This window comes from Pavona decussata, unplaced genomic scaffold (genome assembly GCF_977016875.1).
Source record: "Pavona decussata unplaced genomic scaffold, jaPavDecu1.1 SCAFFOLD_216, whole genome shotgun sequence".
NCBI lineage: Eukaryota > Metazoa > Cnidaria > Anthozoa > Scleractinia > Agariciidae > Pavona > Pavona decussata.
The window spans coordinates 327,074-343,177 of record NW_028145621.1 but is presented as its reverse complement, the minus strand read 5'-3'; the positions used below and the strand labels follow the sequence as shown (position 1 = coordinate 343,177).

Here is a 16,104-nt window from a genome sequence, read left to right as displayed (position 1 = left end):
ATTTTTAAACTACTATCACCCAAATGAAAGCTACTGAACAGGATCCTTCTTGACGTACTGCTTCTTGTGCTCCACAATGTGGTTCTAGCTCTTGAGTCTGTGTGAGATCCTGAGATGTAACGCCTGATTTAATGAAGTTACGTTATTTTTCTTCAGGGTTGTTGTTGTTGTTGTTGTTGTTGTTTTTTTTTTATCTCGGTTAGTTTTGAAGAATGAGTATTCAGGCTAACTGAACGAACAACAAATTGAAAACACCACTATTCAAAATCTGAGCTGTTGTAAAGGCGCGCATAGCTTCAGAAGTGTCATCAACGGAAAATCGTTCAATAAAAACCTTTTTTCTACGATCTTTCTCATGTCAGTGTTCCCCGCATTTTTACGTCTCAGACATTCCCTTCATTCCTGTTTGTCATCTTACCGTCTGACCGCAACATTACCAGTAGCGTGCATTCTTTTGCGAGTTTTCTGGAACAAGAATACATAGACGGTATTCATCGGTTCTCAGTTTAAACCTATTCTGTTTTCGGAATGAATTAGTTCTTCATTCCGTCCCGACAGCAGAATAAACGGAATACAGTTTGCTCAGAATACGTGAAATTGTGTTATTTTTTAAGGTTTTCAGATTAATGGGAAAAGGCGGAATTGTGTTCTTTTGGGGAACTGATATCTTCTGTCTGTTCCGTTATTTCTGAACCGGAATAAGAATAGTTAGAATTCTCCTCAGCGAGCGTTCTCTGTTTCGCTCGCATTCTGCAGATTATCTCTACCAATAATCATTCGTAACGGGCCTCTCGTAGTCCGGCTACAATGGACCTCCACAAGACCCACAAAGTTGATTTCAAGAAGATCGTTTTCTATTGGAATGCCTTTGGAATAATGCACATACCAAGTGAATCATAAATTTGAGTTACATGAAATCACTCAGTCAGTCATCTTCGATATGACGATATGCCGATCATGAGCCCCAACCTTCTATTTTTTGAATACTTAAAATAAATTCCTTTTTTAATGTTAATATCCGGGTCGAATTGGAATTTAGGGACGTTGCGGTTTTTTGGAGAGCGGAAAACAGGAGTATCCGGAGAAAAACCTCGAGCTCTCGTCGCAAGGATAGGAACCAACCACAAAGTCAAGCCGCGAGTCAACCCACGGACCACATCGGTGCTCTCTCCACTGCGCAATTTCTGCTCCATTAACCTGTGTAAAGTATCCCTATCTCCTAAAAAAGAGAACCTTTTTGAGACAGCGGACGTCCTTTACTTGTACTTGACATATGTTTTGGTAACGATATTTCCTTGCTGGTGGGTGCTCGGTATATGAAGTTGAGAAAACTTTCTTCCACGAGAATTATAGCATAAGCGTCTGCCAACCATTTATTTTATTTTCCTCTTCATCAGTCGCGGAGTACGAGTAAAATTTGCCTTCATATGCGTTACAGGTAAATTTGCCATTGGTGACCCGAAAGACTAGTTACAACTTACACTCCCAACCCTCTCGGTGGAAAGAAACAAACTGAGTGAGTTTATATGTTCCATATTAAACAGCACGATGGCACTGTTTATGACATCGCCCAACAAGCTAGCCGCGAAGCCAGCCTTGGTCAGTCAGTTGTTTACTTTTTTATGTACAAAGTTGTCGAAAACACACTTGAGTGCATGACATTGGTATTTCGGACATCAGGAAAATATTTTTAATTTCCTATTTACGATAAAACAGTGGTAGACACGGCCAATATTGACGGAACTGATTGGAGATGAATATCAAGTGTTTTTCATTTAAAAATCAGACAGGCCAGTGTCATTTTGGAGTATTATGAAAACAAATTCGGAAGGTATAACTCTAATAAATGATAATCAGTTAAATTCAGCGATTTGAGAGCAACTTGATTGGGTATATTTAATTATCATTATTACGTCGGTAGATGAAAAGCAACATAAATTCGAAAGGCATACAAAGAAAATACTTAAAAAACAAATATTACGGTATTTTAATTAGAACAATCATTATAAAACAACAACAACAACAACAAACAGCTTGAGATATAGTGCGTTGAAAATCTAACCAAACGCAGTTGTATCGAATTGGAATGAATAAAGGGAAGGCTTCGACGATATTTTTCTTTCTTTTTACTAACAGGGTAAATACTGCGAGTGAATGGAAGTTGATGTGGCAAGTAAATCGTGAGGACACCGTTGACACTTTACATGTCACGCGCGAAGCGAAGGGGCGCCCCTCCCGTTCCGCATCACTCACGCTCCGCGTTCCCCTCGCGCTTGTTTCCGCTCGCCTGGAAAACAAAAAAAATTATTCCTGTTCTGCTGGCTAGTTGGTTCTCCTCCTTGAGACGAGAAGTTTTTCTCCGGGTACTCCGATTTTATTTTGATTTCCACATAGCGAGCCCTCACATCATATTGTTGTTCGACGTCTTTACTCACACGGTCGGCATTTTGAAAAATTATGCTCGACCGGCTGGAAAAGAGAAACCACGCCGGTTTCTCCAAATTTCATGCTTCCGTTTTAAATAACTGCATCGGTTCGAGAGTCCGCTCAAGCCTGACCACGTAGTACAATTCAACATAGCCCTCTAAAGCGATGCGGGTTCTAAATGGTACAATCTCTCATATCATAACCAAGACTGGAGTGAAAACGATATCTGACGCAGTCCTATAGGCTCTATCGGCCCTTTGTTGATCTTAACTCATCTATTCAATCCAGTTTATGATCCGTTAGGCGATAATTTGGCATAAATGCCATCAGTAAATATTTTATCCGATTACACGTAGCATAAATACTTTCCTTCCCACAAAGACTAAGTTCAAGCACGGAAACGCTTACCAGTTATTTCATTTTCCAAAATCAACAACCAGTAAAGCTCTTTAGTAAGTATCCGAACTTAAGGCCACATTGTAGCTTTATGACATGAAATCAAACCAACCATTTCAATTCGTCTTTGGGTTTTGCCCTAGTTTTGTTTTGCCGTGAGGTGGCACTTCGCTCTTTTAATGTTTTACTTCCTGCAACGGCATAACTGCCCTGTCCCAAAAAAAGGAACAGCGACGGCCTGGCACAAGCCTGGCGCAGAACGACTTGATTACTAAGGTATTAAATGTAGATATATTTCTTTTAAGTTAAACTGCAACGCTGTCTCTAGGAGAAACAATTGACTGTCTGAATTGAATGTTTGCTCGCGAAATCTTAAACAAACTGATCTACTTGGAAAGGTTCATCGTTGCTCACTCCCACAGCGAGTGGCGACTAGAAGCATTGCTGCATTCCCTAGATGGGATCATTTACTGATCCATCTCAGAGCTTACCTTCGCCACTCTTTGTAGAAAAACAACACCGCAAAGAATGTGAAGTGAACAGTAATGGAGCATCAGAATACCACTAGAAATTTAACGCATAAATGCAAAAGGTAACTCACTGTTAACTTGAAAGACGACCATCAGCGTTAAAAGTCTGCCTCATGGGAAGCTATGCTCTGCTAGGAAAGAGTAGGAAAGATTGACTGATGATGCTTCTAATCACTTATAAATTGGCGCGGCTATTTAATCTGCAGGTCTGTTAAATACGATCTCAGGGATCAACGCAGAGAGGGGGGAAGATACAAAAAAATCGGTTTTTGTTAATCTTCTTTCTTTGTCATGACTTGGATTGATAACAAAACCTTTATTTAGGCGGATCATTAGTTGAATTTTTTTGTTGATAATGTTTCTGACAGATGAGTTGTTGCTTGCGATTGAAACGATACAAAATGACCCCCGTAAACTGCTGCAAATGCGGTAAAAAAAAAAGCATAGAAAGTGAATGTCGCCCTAGTTCTATGGGAGGCCCATACTTTTCTGAAATGGAATGAAGAAATTGTTTCGAACGAAATCCCGTATTCCATTCATATGTATCAGAATGTACAATCCGTAAACTGTGTTTTCCCGTGAAAATGCTTGCGTAGTCATCTTTGGTTTGGACCATTTTTATGAAAAGAACTTGTGGTTAGCAATACGCCTAATCCTACGTTATATCACAGAGAACACAATAGAAGATCAATTCCGTACAATGCGGTATAACTTGGCCATAGAACATTGACACAGTCAGTAAGTACAACGGAGGGTACTACCATACAGAACAATTATCTTTCAGTTTTTTGGGAGGTATACCGACAGCATGAACTTAACCTGTAAACAGGCGGGAGCGGCAGTGTACAGTATTGGAATAATGGTAGCGACTCCGGCTGCTTAACTTGAAAAAAAAAAATAAATTGACAACGCTGGTACAGGAAAGAATAACGCACTTCATCGTCATTCCTATCTCGGTGCCAAAATTGAATTCAACCTTTTAGATTAATGGTTTAACTGCTGGTTTAGAATAAGTTCAGTGTATACTTAGTTTCTTTTCAGTCTGGTCTCATTTACTACCTTTACGACGAAGAAAAACAATTATAGCTTTGTGTGTTTTTAAGCGTTCTCTTCTAAACCGGATGTAAGAAGCACGTACCGAGAAGGCAGGGAATCTGGGAGGTAAACTTTGTCTGGGGGTATCACATTGAAAAGGTGTTACACTATAAGGATATCTCAGGCTTAGTGGTAACAGTTTTCCACATTGTGTAAAACAATTCATTGGACTTAATCTCGTTGTACACAACTCGGTATTCACGCACAACTCGTTTAGTTCCAGACCTGAAAAAAAAAATAACTGTAGTAACTGAGATACAGTTTTAAGTTGATAACAACAAACAATTCAGGTCAATTCGCTGAGTCCTCACAAACTAGAACCAAGTCCCATTTGACATTTTAGCATTGAGTGCTTTTTAGTGTGATGTTCATGGGATGACGTTTCGAGCCTGGGACAACGAAAAAATCTGAATCCTCTTCACGAATCGAGCCCACGAACTTCTGTACAGCGATGGGATTATCTAAACAATAAAGTACTGGAAGCCTTGTGACGAAGCCATTTCTGTAGCGTTGCCCACAATTCCCAGAAGAAAAAATAATTCAAGCAAATTTAGCGAGCCGGACGCGGTTCTTTCAAGAATTTTGTTCTGTTGAAATCAGATCAATTCCTGGTACGGTGAGATGCCTTAAGCTTTTATGGATAACTTAGTAAGGGTTTTAAAGATAGAAGGGGCTTATCTCCAGGAGGCCTTGTCTGATGGATTGCAAAAACGTGCCTTTCCTCAAATTGCTAAGGGCCCAGACTTCTTGAAACGCTGCCCTCCCCACCCCTTTGATTTTGACACATAACTGCCGAGCACCCACCTGCCAAATCACCCTGCACTAGGCCCCCCAGGTATCGGACAGGAGAACGCTGCCGAAACTTTAACCAATTACTACAGCCTAGGGAATAAAACAAATTCAGCTGAGTTCAAAGTGTCAAAAACCCTCCCCTCACCACTCCTGTGTTTTTGGGCACACCTTCCAGCCATCCAGGCTAATGCTTGACGCCAAGCCACTTAGCGGGCATGTTTTGGTTCGTCACAGCCAAGTAGCTTCCTGGAAAGCAAAAGTCTAGTGTGCAGGCAATCAATCAATCAATCAATCAATCAATCAATCAATCAATCAATCAATCAATCAATCAATCAATCAATAAAAACAAACAAAACAAAACAGATTTATAGTAAAAATCAAGAGTCTTTCATTGTCAGCACTGTCTCTTACCAAGAAATCCAGGAGTAAGTGTACATTGTACGATGGTTAAAATTATCCAGAATTAGTATGTAAATCCGAGTGACAGACGAACTGACACACGATTGACATGAGAGTGTTATGGATTCATACGAGTGACAGAGTAACATACGGCACATACGAGTAACATTAGTAAAATATGAGTACATACAGATACGTACAAGTAACGTACAAATATACACGAGTAACAAACGATGTGGTACTTTTCACGCGGGATGGCTGTGGCAGACAGCGTCAAGGTTTCAGTCGAGTATCTTTTCTTTCTTCATCGTAGTCCTCAAATTGTAATGTCTTTTAATTAATTTATTCATTCATCTGAAACCTGAATTAAGCCGTCATTTCCGCTAAAAGGAATATTTTTGTCCTCTATTGTTCTAATTGTCTTCGGGGGGGAAGGGATCAAAACTTTGATTCAGAAACACTGTTGAAACTTTTTTGCGGCAAATAACTTATCCCCCAGTCCGAGTCCCCCCTCTCCTCTCCCACTCGCAGTTACACGTTATAATCAATTTAATTTAATTTAAAATTTAAATTAAGTGTCAGAGGTTGTATTTGACATTACCTGTGGCATCGGCGACTTCTGAACGTACATTTTTCGAACACCCTCCCCCCCGGATCCGCTACTGTCTTGAGTCATCGGAGGGCACAAAATATACGCTCCGAAGTAAAAAACGGCCGAAAAAAGTAGGGGGGGGGGGGGGGGAAGAAACGACGTTTTTCCCTGATGAGCCTTTTTCGGGGATTCTTTATTGCTTGACCTCATTCGCTTTCCCTATCACAAGGGGTGTCAGTAAGGTTAAAAGGGACAATCAGGTCAGAGTACGAGTACGACTTTCAAATTTCAAATCAGTCACATCCCTAGAACTCTTGCTCTTTCCCGTTGTCAGTTTACCAGCAGATAAGGAGACATTAGACACAAGATTTGGGTGAAGAGTGGTTAAGCCACGCAAACTAGATTTGGATTCGTACTCGTACTGACTCTAGTACTCGTAGTCAAATCTAAAGGTCGCGAATGATCAAAGCACTGCAGGCGTCACCTTGTCCCCAGAGATTTCCCTTGTAAATAGACCATTTTTGCGTTGCTTTGAACCTCATTATGAAAGCGAGGCTAAATGCCAAGTTTTTGTTATGAAAATGAGTTTTTTATTGATATGCAAACAAAACTAATTTTCACATCAAAAGCTTTGCACTTAGCTTCGCTTTCATAATGAGGTTCACAGCAACTCGGAAATGGCCTATTGGAAAAGGAGCAGGAAAAAAACCCTGGGAACGAGGTTGTGCGGGCTTACAAGTGATTTTCCACCTGTCATTACTAGTTCCTCTTATAAAATATTACAGACTAAATAGCTTTTGAGTTGGATTTTTCAAGCTGGATTTTGAGTTGGTACTGCCCGAGAATAAACCAGGATGCTGCTCCAACGAATCGCTCGTAAACAAAGAACACACATTGTCACAATGCAAATACCGAATTAAATGAGATTCCATTTTCCTAAATATTGTTCAACCCGTATGAAACAAATTGTTGCCTTTCAAAGCTGTGTGCAATCTGATGCAACAAGATTGAAGTTCAGTTTGTTAGCATCCACCGCAGACAACTCTATTGTGAATTTGGGGCAGTGGGGTAGGTTGCGTTTCCTGTACTCCGAGAAAAGAAAGCGGGTGCGTGAAACCAACACAGGAAGTTCGTAACGGAGAGACTAAATTTTATTTGGCCCACAGATGATTGTGGAGTGTGGAGCAGACTAGTTAGTTTCATGTAAGCATCTATTTTCAAGTGTGGTAAATTATTGCGTACCCACAGAGGATCATGGTTGAATATGTTGGAGAATTACTGCTTCATAGTATATTTTTTATCCAGTTTTAGCCAAGAATTAATGGAGCTTCATGCGGCACAAAACAAAAGTTCCTTTTTTGGGGGAAAAAAACGTTTGTGTTACCATGGCAACCAACTAGGATCCAGGCTACTTAGCTGTTTCAATAAAATAGATTTTCTAGCTGCTAGCTGTCTTAACAACGTACTGCAATGCTGAAAGCCTACTGGGGGAGCGCTTACCACACTAGCTAAACCAATGACAGTTTTGTTTTAAAATGAACAAAAAGAGAAATTCATTTCGATAAAGTGAAGAGGACTGGAACCAAGATTGCAATTACCGATTCGCTCACACTTCCCTCCACCTTGAAAGACCCCAAAGAGGACGATGTGTAAAACTGATGACCATTTACTGGATCCAGGCCCAAATTCAACTTGAAAATCTCACTTCAAATCCCAACTTGAAATCGTAACTCGTTAAATAGGTAGCCTCAAAATATTAGACTTCCCCCAAGTCGACTTCTTTATGCGTTTGGGGACGAGCGATGAAGTCGCAATCGATGAAAATGGATTTCACGAAAGTCTAAAATTATATTCTAAATAGCAGCAAAATGGGCATAGCATTTTCGACTGGTAACTACGGAAAATTTATTTTCTTATTTCTTTTTTACAACACTTTTATAACTGTTTTCTACTCTGTTCTAACTCATTACTAAAGGTGTCACAAAAAATGTTCTATTTCTTAACATTTAATAGTAAAATTTTATCCTCTACGCCCTCCAGATACACGATTTCCACCAAGGTGGGATACTCTTTTTTTAGTTCACGTAAGTTGCCACTTAACCCTGATTGCCAACTATATATCTCAACAATACAATTTCTCTGTAGCGCTTTTCTTAACGCAGGAATTATGTCTGCATCACCAGTGAAAACAGCAATTACTACTGCCTTTGGAAAAATCGGACCACAAACAAATTCAGTGATATCAGCAACAATTTCACAGTCAACTTGTTTCTCCTTATTTGAGCTGGATGCTCTTAAGAAAGATTTCACTGTAAACCCATAGCTTTCATAAATGCTTATTACACTGGATTCTCTTGTTAAAGGATTTCGTGACACTGACACAAAGGCATTGGCTTTAGCAGTTTCTCTTTTTACATTTCCCCTTTTGCAAACGAGGTTCTTTATTTCGCTTATATTTATGCGGGTGTTTTGGCTACCTTTGTGAACCTTTGCTCCAATCCAAGTGTTGGAGTGGTCCACAGCAATAAAACAATATTTGAGATCAGGAGATGATCTTGACCTTTCGAGGGTTAAACTACATTGGCCACATTTCCTGATCCCATCAGTAGATGTTTCACATTCAGCACAGCAAATGTGCCCATTTTTACATCTGTAATGCCTGTGGTACTTTTCCACCTCAACTCCACAATTTTGACATATCTCTGGAACGATGAGAAAAAAAAAAGTTTTATATGAGTAAAAGACCGTTGCAGTGATGTCAGTTGTTTTAGCAACTCATGCTGTTACGAAAAGAAAGCCACTTTCCATGATAGCTTTTCGCATCCGCTTTGTTGCTAACATCACTGCTACAAAGTCATTAAAGCAAGATTGTCAGGGTGCGCGGAGGAGGGGGGAGGGGGAGGGGAGGGGGTAAGGGTGAGAGGTGAGGTTTGGGGGGTAGGGAAAAAGGCCTGGCGAGCGTTTCTCAAACCTCCCGAAAACATTTTTGACCCGACAAACTTTGTAAGATTAAGAAAACCACTGGGAAAGCTTGAACAAGACGCTACCACCTAACCTGCGAACAAGCGCTCGGTAAAGAGGCTAGCTACCATCATTCGATGGGAATCGAATGTGAAATAATACTTCTCAGGCCCGAAAACTGTTCGGGAGGTTTGAGAAAATAATGCACCCTAGAAGGGATAGTGTTGCCCGTGCTTTGAAGAACTTGGGCCCGATGTGCAGAAGGTAAGGACTTTACTCCAAGGAGTGGGAAATGCCTGGTACATTCAAGACTTGAGAGATGGTGAGATTACTAAATAAATATTCTTTTCTGTAAGCCTGGGACTTTATCATCCCCGCAATAGAAACTGAACTCAGAAGGCCTTCCAAACAATCGAGACTTCCAACCTTGATTACATATTAACACTTGACCAAATTTTGCAAGAAACTCTATTATTTTGTTGGAGGTGGAGGGAGGGACAATTTTGCCACATCCCTCTTCCAGTAAGGGACTTGGACTACTTTTTAGTTTCTGTGAATGTTTGGACCCAGGTTTCTCTCTGACCATCAAATACCTGGTTACAAAGCTTTTTGACAATCAAATCTTGTGATTATAATTGATAAAAATGCAATACAAGTTGTCTGTTGAGTTTTAAAACTTATAAATATAAGAATATAACTTATAAACTTATAAATATAAGAATTATCAATGAATTTAACTTACCACTGACTTTTGGATCTCCTTTCTTTAACTTTTGAAGTTGACCATCACAGACTTCTGTCATATTCTGTGGGCAACAATAAATTGCACTCTTATAACAAATAAAACATTGAGAGAGATGTATTGTTAATTTTAATCAGCGACACAGGCATACTTGTAAAAATAAAATTATAAATAAAGAAAAATAATAAATAACGAAATAATAAATAAAGAAAATCCGAGGTATCCAAACAGGAGTAGAACCTACAGGGTACAGGTGCATGACCTAACGATTACTACTTTGGATGCTATAGGCAAATCTTTGTTTACACTTTTTGCCTCGTTAATATATGCTAATCACTATCTGATGACGCTAATAACATAAAAACTTAGTCTGAAATGTCAGCCGTCTCCTTCCCCTAACCCGCACCCCTGCGGGTTAGGGGAAGGAGACGGCTGACATTTCAGACTAATAAAAACTCTGAATATTGGAAGGGTATAACTTTATCAGATTTTCTCAAAATTTGAGCCCAATACATTCTCTTGTAAAAACTCGAAATTTTACAGAGAATGTATGGCTTATTACCTTTTCTGCCACCCAGCAATTTCGCTGTTTTTAATGGCTGATATTTCTTTCAATACTGCTTGCAAAGAGCTCAAAATTGCTCAACTTAATCAGCTCGTTCAACTTTTGCATTTAGTTCGTATGGAAGGCCACGGCTTCTATGAGTTAAGTTGTATGTAGCGGTTTTTAATTATCGATACATATTCGGTTGAAGATAAAGTTAGAGAACTTTAATATTTCAGTCGCAGTTTTTTACATGTTAAAGCTCCGTCTGAATAAGGTCGGAATAGCTAAAATCGTTCGCAAGTGGTCCGTACATTACATTTTCAAGAGTTTACAAAGATGGCAAAAGTCGATCTACAATTAACCATCCAATTAAGCAACGACGATGGCGACGCCAACGACAATGCGGCAAAACAATAGGTTTAATGAGTTAAAACAATCGTGCGTTATACATTTTGGTACATTTTTTTGTCGTCCTCTGCAAAACAACAACGTGAAATGACCACATTCAAGGTTTTGTGGAGAACGTGAACGCACGGCGGTGAATTTTTCATTTTCTTTCTTAACTTGTACGCCTCAGACTCCTACCAATTTGGTTCCTGGATAGTTCGCCACTTTTGTAAAAGTTGAGCGAGCTGAAATCATCGCGAATTTGCCGCTGTTTGCAACATCTTGTATAGACCTTTAGTATAATTACTCCGGTGATTATAGAGATTCTGTTGATCTGACTGGTCGAGGATTGCGTCATATCCTGCTATAATCACCTCGCGCGAGGTGATTATTGCGGGAGCACTAACTTTCAAAATGTTAGCGATTTGTTGATGTTTCTGAGGAAGAAGTAAATAGTAAATATGCAATTCCGAAAGGCACCAAAGATGCAGCTAAGTACGAGGTGACACTTTTCGAAGGCAAGATATGAAAATTTTGCTAATTGTAATAAAAAACCCCTTGTAAATTGCATGTTGTCGATGTCGATGACTTAAAATAAAGACAACAAACTTCGAGCAAGATTTTCTTTATTTAACAGAAGGATTTCTCAAATAAAACGAATTTAAGGTGGCCGCATACAGTTTTTTAGTGAACAGGTGTTAGAAGACGCTATTTGGAAACTATGTACTTCTGGACGCCCAAAATTGATATGGGGTAAGACCAACTAAGAAGGAATGTATTTTCGTACGTGTTGTTGAGCTTAGTACCGTTTCCATGGCAACGCAGAGAAATATTAAACGTCTATAAGTAATAGGTTTTCTTTATTTTTAGAAAATGTACTCATTAGATTTTTTCCATTTTTTGTGTTTAGAAATACTCACAAAACACTAACACAGTTGCACTACTTTCATGTTTTTTTAACAGAGAGATCTCCTGTAAATATCGATTTTGCATTTTAATGTTTGGTGAAGTTACCCTCTGTTAGATTTAAGTTTCTCTTTGTAGACGAGTTACGCTTTTAGGGAACTATTTTCATGCCAAATGTCGCGAAATTCTAATGAGCGGTTCCTTAGAAAACAGTTCATTTCCACGAAAACAACCAGTCACAATGTTTTGGTCTCATGCGCATGCGTGGCCTTAATTGGGTTTCGTGGCAAAGATGAAAGCATGCATAATGTCTTAGTGAATGAATTTTTTTGCTCGGAAAGAAGAGAAAAAGTGTCCAGAAATGAGAAACTTAGTTATTTAAGATCAAAACTTAACTTTATTATCCAATTCATGTGAAATTGAGGGATCACTTTATCGACCGCCGAATTGACGTACCACAACCCTAGCGCGCGCTTAATAGCATCACTGACAGAATCTTCAAAGCGCGCGAAAAAACTGTGTTCGCCCACCTTAAGACAGAATTTGAAAGCAAGGAAGTAAACAAGATGAATAAATGTCTCCCTAAGTTTTACGTTTCAGTGACGAGAAAAGAAAACTGAAACTAAACTAGTTTGTTGTCGGTTCGAGCGGCTCTCGACCACCATCTTAAGTCACCGCCTCACAACAAAAAATTTTGATCTGCGACAACAGTGTACTTGTTTAGTCAAGCCAATAAAGGACTTAATTCCTACCTAAAGCAGGTAACTTCTCAATTGATGTACAAACCTTGTGTTTTTGCTAGAGTTTTTCCACTTTTATTGCTTGTAAGTAATTGCAACAGTTTTTTGGTTTGGTTTTAAAAAAAGGGTCAGGCTGCAGTGGCCGGCTTGGCATGAATACCAGTGGTGAGTGAGAAATTAAGATAATTTTTTCTATTTGTGAAATTGTTTTGAAAATGATTGTAATTTTATGAAATAATACAGCACCCTCAGCTTGAGATGTGAGAATTAAGTAACACATATATGTGACAGATTACAGTAGACTGTGATTATTGGATTTACATTGTATGTGACATATTCATGTTGACGTGCAACTTGCATATTTCTACTTGATTACTCTTAATTTTCAACTTTCAAAATGCACCCTCAAAACAAACTTAAAATGATAAACCTTAAGCCCTGGATTGACATCGACACTGACAAGATTTCAAACAAATTATCTGGGTGGAGCAATACATTCAGAAACGCTGACATGAGAGGAGAGGAGAGGAGCTAAGGAGAGAGAAACTGAAGAAAGGCAGGAGGGAGAGGCAAAACAAAGAGAAACTTTAGAAAGGCAGGAGGAAGAGGCAAGAGAAAGAGAAACTTTAGAAAGGCAGGAGGGAGAGACAAAGGGAAAAGGGCTCAGGGTAAGTGACAGATAGAAGAAGGAAGGAAGGAAGGAAGATTGGGGAGAGGGGAGCACAGCCATATGGGAGGGAAGAAAGAAAGATCTATGAAGTGATGAGAAACAAAGAGGAGAGCAGGGAGGGTGGGTGGGAAAAACAGCAGGGGGCAATGAAAAAACTAGTGAAGGTGCTGGAGGAAGGAGAGAGGGAACGAGAGAACAAGAGTGCAAAAGGGAGATGAGCTAAGAAAGTTAGAGAAGGAGAGTGGGAGTGATTAAAGGAAGAAATAATTTAAGCTCAGTTCAAAAATTAGTATTTAACTTTTGCAATAGGTATCTAATTTTCCCGTGGATGTACATGTATTGACTTTCCAAGTGCAATCACAAAAACCAATAATTAAACAATTTCACACTGAGCACATTCATACTTACATCCATTATTTGTTTTATCTTCTCATATGCCTGTGCAAAAGAAGAAGAACAATTAAAAAAAGTATGAGATGTACGTTGTTTTGGTCTTTTAGGAGGGAGAAAACTACTCAGTGCAGTACATATCTGTCCTTGAAGTGTGATTTCCTTAATGTAAACTCTCAGAGTCCATTTTTTAAATTGTCGAGTATTCCTTAGAAGTTTTTCTTTCGCTTTATCATTTCACAAAGATTTGTTTTCCTGTTTCAAACCTCAAACGAAAATTGACCTAAGCTACAAAGATGAACTAATACATTTTCAAAATTGATCAGCAAACCACTGTCCAAACTGTCAAAACAAATAATGCAAGTCTATTTAATAACCTGTGTTGTGATTTGCTTGAAATAGTATCTACCAAGTGATTACATGGCTTATTAATCAAGCTAATGCCACTTTGCACATAAGTAATGATTATATCAAGTGAGTGAGTTAGTAAGCAACAATTTTGCATAGGAACCCTCCAATAAGTGATTTCTACCGGTATGCTTTGCATATCTATGAGTTGAAAGCTATTACAAAAAACACATTCTCCCAACGAAAAGAAAAGGATACCGGTTAGCTGGTAAGGGGCTGAGTGGAACAAAATAAGTAGAAAATGTTTTTCTCACATATCCCTGATCGAGGCTACTAGGTCATACATGAAGGTCATGTGAACTTAAAGTTGGCAGTTGCCTTTGTTGCATCCGCCATATACTGACCTTCCCACCCACCCACCCTTAGAATTCAGTTTGTAACTTATGAAGTCAATGTACAAGCCTTGTTTTTTTGCTAGTTTTCCCATTTTTACTGCTTGTAAGTTGAAACAGTTTTTTAGTTTGGTTTTACAAATAAAGGTCAGGCTGCAGCGGCCAGCTTGGCATGAATACCAGTGGTGTGTAAGAAATTAAGATCATTTTTTCTATTTGTGAACTTGTTTTGAAAATAAGGAACTTCTGGTGATTTAATGAAATAATATATACACCCTCAGCTTAAGATGTGAGAATTAAGTTAAACACATATATGTGACAGAGTACATTTAGACTGTGATCATTGGATTTACATTGTATGTGACATATTCATGTTGACATCCAACTTGCATATTTCTACATTACTCTTAATTTTCAATTTTCAAAATGCACCCTCAAAACAGAATTAAAAAAAAATAAATCTTAAGTCCTGGATTAGCAACGACATTGACAAGATTTCATCCAAATTACCTGGGTGAAACACACTATTCAGAAACGCTACGTAATCTGCGATCTTTCAATGAAAAGAGCTTTATAGAACAGCTATGCCCCAGGCCCTTCAATAATTGATAAAACTGACAAATCTAAACATAATGAAAAACATCTCTAACCTTTATATGATCATTAATAATTTTCAACAGTGCATCGAGATGACGACCAAATGCTGTATAACCTAACAATAAACGAACAATGAAAAGTTAGGGTAAATGTATGCCAGCCAATTTACATGTAACATTTTTGATGCTCAGAGATGACATTATCAATATTTATTATAAATTGTGCCTGGCAATACAGCACACGGTATACTCCATATGAAAGACAAAATTATTATTAATCAAAAGCGTTTTGAAGTTAATGTCAATATTTAATTATCAATATGTACTGGATCAACGCCAAGGTTTGTGCAATGCTTTATCAAAGTATAGCCAAATAAATAGGCAGAGCATCACATGTTCACATGACATCACGTTTGCATGCATAAATTTGACTGTACTGTAGATGATATGATATCACACAGGTCTCCATGCATAAACAATGTTGATTACATGTACCTGTATGTACTGTAGACTCTTCCGTTGATTGGCTGGCAATCTCTTTCTGGATAACAAGAACAACAGAATGACAAAATACACTCTGAATCCTAAGTTTCTTACACGACAACCAGTCTCTGTGGCAAAATAGGGCTTATTCTTAATTTTGAGGCAAAAAAGTCGTATTCTCTCTTGCATAAAACAAGTTTTCGTCAGTATCAAAATTAATGGAAACTCGGGAAAAAAAACACGTTCCAGATGGGATTTGAACCCACAACCCAAATCCCATCATGCTCTAACAGGGGTTGAACCTAAGACCCTTTGTTTTCTAGTTAAGATGGTCTGCCACTGAGGTACAGGAGACTTGTGGGAGCTACATGTAAGGACATTAAACTAGGTTCATGGAACAAACATCCTGCATACTGCTAGGATTTGAATGTCAGTGTGTGACATAATTATGCACAATGGAATAAATGTAATGGTATATTTCAAGCCTGTTGAATGAATGACAGTGATACATTATTCCGAGAATGACATGGGCATACTCAGAAAAAAAAAAGTACATCTGACTTCTCCTATCAGGAGTCAAACCTAAGGCCTACCGCTTACTAGTTTAGATGCTCTACCACTGCACTACATAAGACTTGTGGCCCGAACTATGGCCATTAATACATCAGTAAATTCCAGCTGTGCCCTGCCCCATCCTCAGGCAATAGTGGG

At 38.7% G+C, this 16,104-nt stretch overlaps 2 protein-coding genes across 2 annotated transcripts in view; both read right to left on the bottom strand.

The window, feature by feature from the left end:
* Positions 1 to 3,443, bottom strand: part of LOC146459795 (A disintegrin and metalloproteinase with thrombospondin motifs 7-like) — a 35,315-nt gene extending 31,872 nt beyond the window's left edge. Inside the window, exon 1 of the mRNA XM_085088871.1 lies at positions 3,425 to 3,443. The gene's annotated coding sequence lies outside the window, so the exon portion shown is untranslated. The remainder of the gene's footprint in view (positions 1 to 3,424) is intronic.
* Positions 3,444 to 8,205: 4,762 nt separating this feature from the next.
* LOC146459794 (uncharacterized) lies at positions 8,206 to 10,012 on the bottom strand. The gene is made up of 2 exons (XM_085088930.1): positions 9,935 to 10,012; positions 8,206 to 8,933 (listed from the first exon to the last, which is right to left on the bottom strand). Exons 1-2 carry the CDS (start codon positions 9,993 to 9,995, stop codon positions 8,224 to 8,226), a joined length of 771 nt encoding a protein of 256 aa, XP_084945056.1. The 5' UTR covers positions 9,996 to 10,012; the 3' UTR covers positions 8,206 to 8,223.
* Positions 10,013 to 16,104: the final 6,092 nt, after the last annotated feature.